This window comes from Sphaeroforma arctica (assembly GCF_001186125.1).
Source record: "Sphaeroforma arctica JP610 unplaced genomic scaffold supercont1.6, whole genome shotgun sequence".
Lineage (NCBI taxonomy): Eukaryota > Ichthyosporea > Ichthyophonida > Sphaeroforma > Sphaeroforma arctica.
Genome location: NW_014040552.1, coordinates 238,582 through 243,507, shown reverse-complemented (window position 1 = coordinate 243,507; position 4,926 = coordinate 238,582). Strand labels below are relative to the sequence as shown.

Sequence of the window (4,926 nt, the reverse complement as noted above, 5' to 3'; positions counted from 1 at the left end):
GTGTGTGTGTGTGGGTGGGTGGTGGGTTTTTATTGTCTTTGTTCTTTATAGTTATATATATATATATATGTGTGTGTGTGTGTGTGTGTGTGTGTGTTTGTGATTGTGCATGCATAAATTTAGTACTTTACGATGTATACATATTCTTAGTACACTAAAATTTAATCTTCCCAAATAATAGAGCTCAGAAGGACTTCCGGAAGGTTTCTCCGCCAGCGCTCCCCCCGGCGTCGGTGGTGGCGGCGATGCCGAACGACAGCAACAGTTACGAGAAGAGATGAGGCAAAGGTATGTACGTAGTGTTCTGAGTCTACTCCATGTATCATAAACTGTATGTACAGTATCATCTGGCCGCGTAGTTTTGTATCAGTGTTTCTTTTAAAATGCGTCGGCTATTCTTGTTTACTTTTTAAATGTACGTATACTCCGTGTGCTTAGATGAATCCACGGAGTGTATTTGCTTTTAATTTGCCTCTCACATCGATTGGGTGTTTTGTATGTACGTTCTGTCGCAGGGTTTATTCACGAACCGATCTTCCGTAGCTATCGTCTTGTATATGTCGTACCAAGGTATTAATGCGGACTAGGTTCAACATAAATCCGAAGTGGGCTATAGGGGCACAAATTTGGTCTTCATGGTGCGTATGGCTTCTGCTAAGTTACTGATATGGACAACCAACGTTGCGTTTAGATCGTGATACTCGTGTGTGTCGTTGCTGAGTATTCATGGCTTGCTTATACAGTGCGAGTGACTTGAGCACACAATCTGGTGTGGCCATGTCTAGTTACCGCGTATATGCGGCGATCTGTAAGTAAGGCTCCATTTCTAGCGCTAGTAAATACACAACCCTATGGGAATCAGAGAGCGTATTAATGCAAAAGTTGCAGTGTGTAAAACTAACTCGTGCTGCTTTGTATGGTTCTGCCCTTGCCCTTTTTTCCTGTCAGAAAACTTCTAAATACATTATTGTACATTTTTAATAAACCTTGGTCGGCTACTACCTGGGTCGTAGAATGTGACCGCTCAGCTTCTCGTAACTGGGAGCGAAGGTGCTGTTACAGGTGCCGATCTAATCATAACACACGCAAGTACAGATAGTCACTCGTGCACCTGAAGACTATGAACCGCATTCTCAAGCCTCGAATGTATGTGACTTCTATTGTTCAATGCAGACAGGAGATGAAAAGTACGATGTTATCCCATCTCCTCACACAAGATGCCAGGGCAAGACGTAAGTACTGTTGGTTTGATGTCGTGAGTGCTATGGCCATAGTATCGCGTGTTTAGTGGGTTTTGCTGCATGTGTATGAGGTTTGATAGTTTTTTTTAGTACAAACTTATGGTCGGTCCCAGTCGAATAAATGAAAGCGATTTGAGAACCAGGTGTTTTGTTATTTAGGTTTGAATCTGATATGCAACAAGCTGTTCTGCTAGGTCAAACGCGGTACTGTAACCCTATCGATGTACACGACTGAAAATTATAGATTGTCATAAGCTATGTTTAACTACTGTAGAACATCTGGGCAATCAATTCGCAATCTTATACAATTCAACCACCCTTATCATGCATCTACATGCTTTTTTCCCCATCGCAATCGGAGAACACGGCACACATAAAAACCAATTATAATTTTATATGATCACTTTGATAGATTTGGAAGTACGGATTTTAGTTCCGTGATTGTTAAATGCACGGTAGATGAATCTATACCGTACGAGCATGTTTCTCAGCATATTTTTTAGAAAATATATTTGGAATTAAATACACAACGTATGATCCAACAGTCGGTAGGATAGCTTCGGTCAAACAGGAAAAAGGTCAGATGATTGAGAATGCATTGCTGAACATGTTTCAAAGCGGACAGATCAAGCCTAAAGTAACTGAGGAAATGCTCATGTCCCTTATTGATCAGATAAACGAGCAGTCTGAGAAGAAACAGATCAAGGTATCGTGTTTTTCTGTGTCTCACTATGCGCCACTTTTTTAAAGACACATATATCTCGCCTACAGCAGATATCTCATGTTTTCATCCGATACTTGCTTACACATTTTCATAAAAAGTACGGGGAATTTGGATTGTACCAACCGTATCTCATCGTGTTTTCATACGATACTTGCTTACACATTTTCATAAAGGATACTGGGAATTTGAATTGCGCCAATCGTAGCTTGCGCGTGTTGAATTCATTAATTTGGGTGGAGAGTGCTGTGGTTCTACTTGTTACCTGCGTGTACTTACCGATTTGAGCTTGATGACCGAATACTGAGTGTATATCCCACTTATGACACTAATACAATACTCGTAACTCGTTCCCTGTGTTTACCAATACTGGCTTAGTGCTCAACCACAGCCGGACCGGGTGTAACAAGTCAAATGAAGCAGAGTTTTATTCATTTCGAGTACCTCTTAAAATATACTCTGTGGTTGATTGACTGCTTGCTTACACACACAGATACATCGTCGCCGCGTATTCAGTGACGATTCGGATGAGGAGGACGACAAAGACGACTCCGACGACGGCTGGTGATGAGTTGTCCACAATCCCCCTGCCTAACACATGCCTCGATTATTAAGCAATCAGAAGAAGAAGAAAAAGCCGCCGCCGCCGCCGGGAGCATGTACCAGGGCATATAGCCCAAATGAGATCCTATACACGCGAAGTGCGCAAGTGTGTGCAATATAGTTCTTGTTTATTGCTATATTGCTGCATCAGCCATGACCGAGCTGGACATCTGCCTTTGCCTATTATTTTCAACAAAATCGGGCTACAAACAAAGTAATCGATATCGCGGCATTGCCGGAAGACTTTCACAAAAAAATTCTATGTCAGGAAAAACAGCATGCTCGACAATCGCTTCGCTATCACGGAGTCATTCTGAGAGAAGTACCCTCGGGAAGACAATAAACAATATAGAAGGCAGCCTCTCTCGTCAAGCTACTGCGTTATTAACTTTGCATTTGTGTCGTACAACAGCTGGTCTCTATGCGATATATGAGCGAACTTCTTATGGGTCCAGTGCCCTCGACTAATGAGGGTATGCCTAGCAGCTTGAGTTAGGCATTATGTTTACAGCAACCCTTGGACGAGAAATGAGACGGAAACAATGTTTGTATTTTATGTAGATTCCGGCTATTTTTTTGCCAGCTGTAGTAGTTCGCGTTCAGATGCAATCCAATTTGTATATATCAGGGTGGCCTACAATGGGCCTGCGGCGAGTGTAACTCCATATAAACGGCAAATGTCATCGTATGTGCCAGAATGAGGGTATGGAATGGCAAGGGCGTTCATGAAGGCATTCATTTCAGTGTCTCGAAAACTCGTGTATTAAGATTCGCAAAGATTACGCGATAAAAAACATGATGATTGCAAACCCATTTTTGAAGTCGTGATGACTTGCGAGTTCGACACTTTGCTTGGTCATTATACAAATTTGTTGTTTTGTTTTTGCCTATAAAAAACGAACACGAAACAAGCTGTTTCAAAATAAAATTAACACCCAAAGAACAGGCAAGCAAGATACTTTTATCTACTAAGAAATCAACCCCACATTAATATCTTCTGCTTAGTAAAGTGGTGGAACCCTGGGGCCTGGGCCTGGCCACTTGGCTGGCTGGGTATGGAAATTGGTAAAAGACAAGATATATAAATATTTAACACACAAAAAAACCCGACGAACGTAACTCCTACGGAGCACGGACTTGTCCGTTGTATTTACATACCGTAAATTTTCACGGCCCTCCTGGCTTTGGGCCTCGAGTCGTAGCGGAAATCGTAAATTTAGCGCAGACTCAAATCCAGAGGGCCATGAAATTTTAAATACACTTCTAGTTGGTCATGATGTAACTAAGCAGCGACCAGCGTAGTCTTTTTACTTCTCTTAGAATGAGTCACTCTCTGAATGAAGGAGGCGTACAGTTCTGAGTTTCTGACAGTGATTCGTAAATCGTGACTTCGTGTCCCGTCCTTCACAAAAAAAAACTCAAATCTTACGATGCCATTCAGCCGTTGCCGGCGGTTGCCCCAGTAAAAATTAACATCAACCCGCGTTCCACATCGCCCCTCTAGAGAGTGTAACATAGATACCAATAAAAAGTACGTATCTCAACATTTCTGAAAATGTGATACTGTGTAGAAACCCAATAAAAACACGGCCCTCTGGAAAGAGTGTATGTAGATTGTAGAGTCGCTCCTAAATTTACGATTTCCGCTGTGACAGAATGTCAGAAACCTGGTCGTCGGAAGAAATTCGAAATGTATGTATATGAGTTATGAGTATGAAATGAAAATTCATGTGTTCGGTTTATATCGGTATTTACATACAATTTTAATATAAAAAATATGTATGTAGCGACAGTCGGCAGACCAGTTGTACAATCCAGTAGAGTAGCTCCTGAATTTGGTCTTATCTCTCAAATCTACTAGAGAGACAGAGAGAGAGATGAAAGAGTGCGACTCGTCAGTCGTCACTCGATATAGCTATAAAATACCAATTCATGTATTGCGCACATACCACATTTATTAAAAGCTTCCTCTGTGTTTGGTTCTCCGTTATACCCCTATTGTTCTTCTCCTACCAGTGCGATTCAAAAAAAAACCCCCCACTTCATTTTTAAACTGTATGCTATAATACGATACTGAGTCGCTTTCATATGCATATGGGTACCGTCATATAAGCAGATCAGATCGATATAGGAAACCCGAGGAATAATACAGGCTCAGCTGGTTCTACAACGTAAGTTTCTCTGCCGTCAAGTTGTACAAGCAAAATATTACATTGTAACTACTTCCTCCCCGCATACAGACTAAACTTGGGAGATAGCCCATCATTTAGGAGAGAAAGATTCCATCCAAGTTTGTAGAGATCGTTTCTCATATATCGAACACACTTCTCATATAAAAGTTATTACTAAGTGAGATACTGA

General features: G+C 41.4%; 2 protein-coding genes across 2 annotated transcripts in view; both read left to right on the top strand.

Moving 5' to 3' along the window:
• Positions 1-3,251, top strand: part of SARC_00245 (hypothetical protein) — a 4,860-nt gene extending 1,609 nt beyond the window's left edge. The window contains exons 2-5 of the mRNA XM_014306101.1: positions 182-288; positions 1,174-1,232; positions 1,787-1,947; positions 2,456-3,251. Coding sequence (XP_014161576.1) covers positions 182-288; positions 1,174-1,232; positions 1,787-1,947; positions 2,456-2,530 — 402 coding nt within the window. The 3' untranslated portion in view covers positions 2,531-3,251. The remainder of the gene's footprint in view (positions 1-181; positions 289-1,173; positions 1,233-1,786; positions 1,948-2,455) is intronic.
• A 1,129-nt stretch (positions 3,252-4,380) lies between these two features.
• The window catches only part of SARC_00244 (hypothetical protein), a 4,188-nt gene continuing 3,642 nt past the window's right edge, over positions 4,381-4,926 (top strand). Inside the window, exon 1 of the mRNA XM_014306100.1 lies at positions 4,381-4,736. The gene's annotated coding sequence lies outside the window, so the exon portion shown is untranslated. The remainder of the gene's footprint in view (positions 4,737-4,926) is intronic.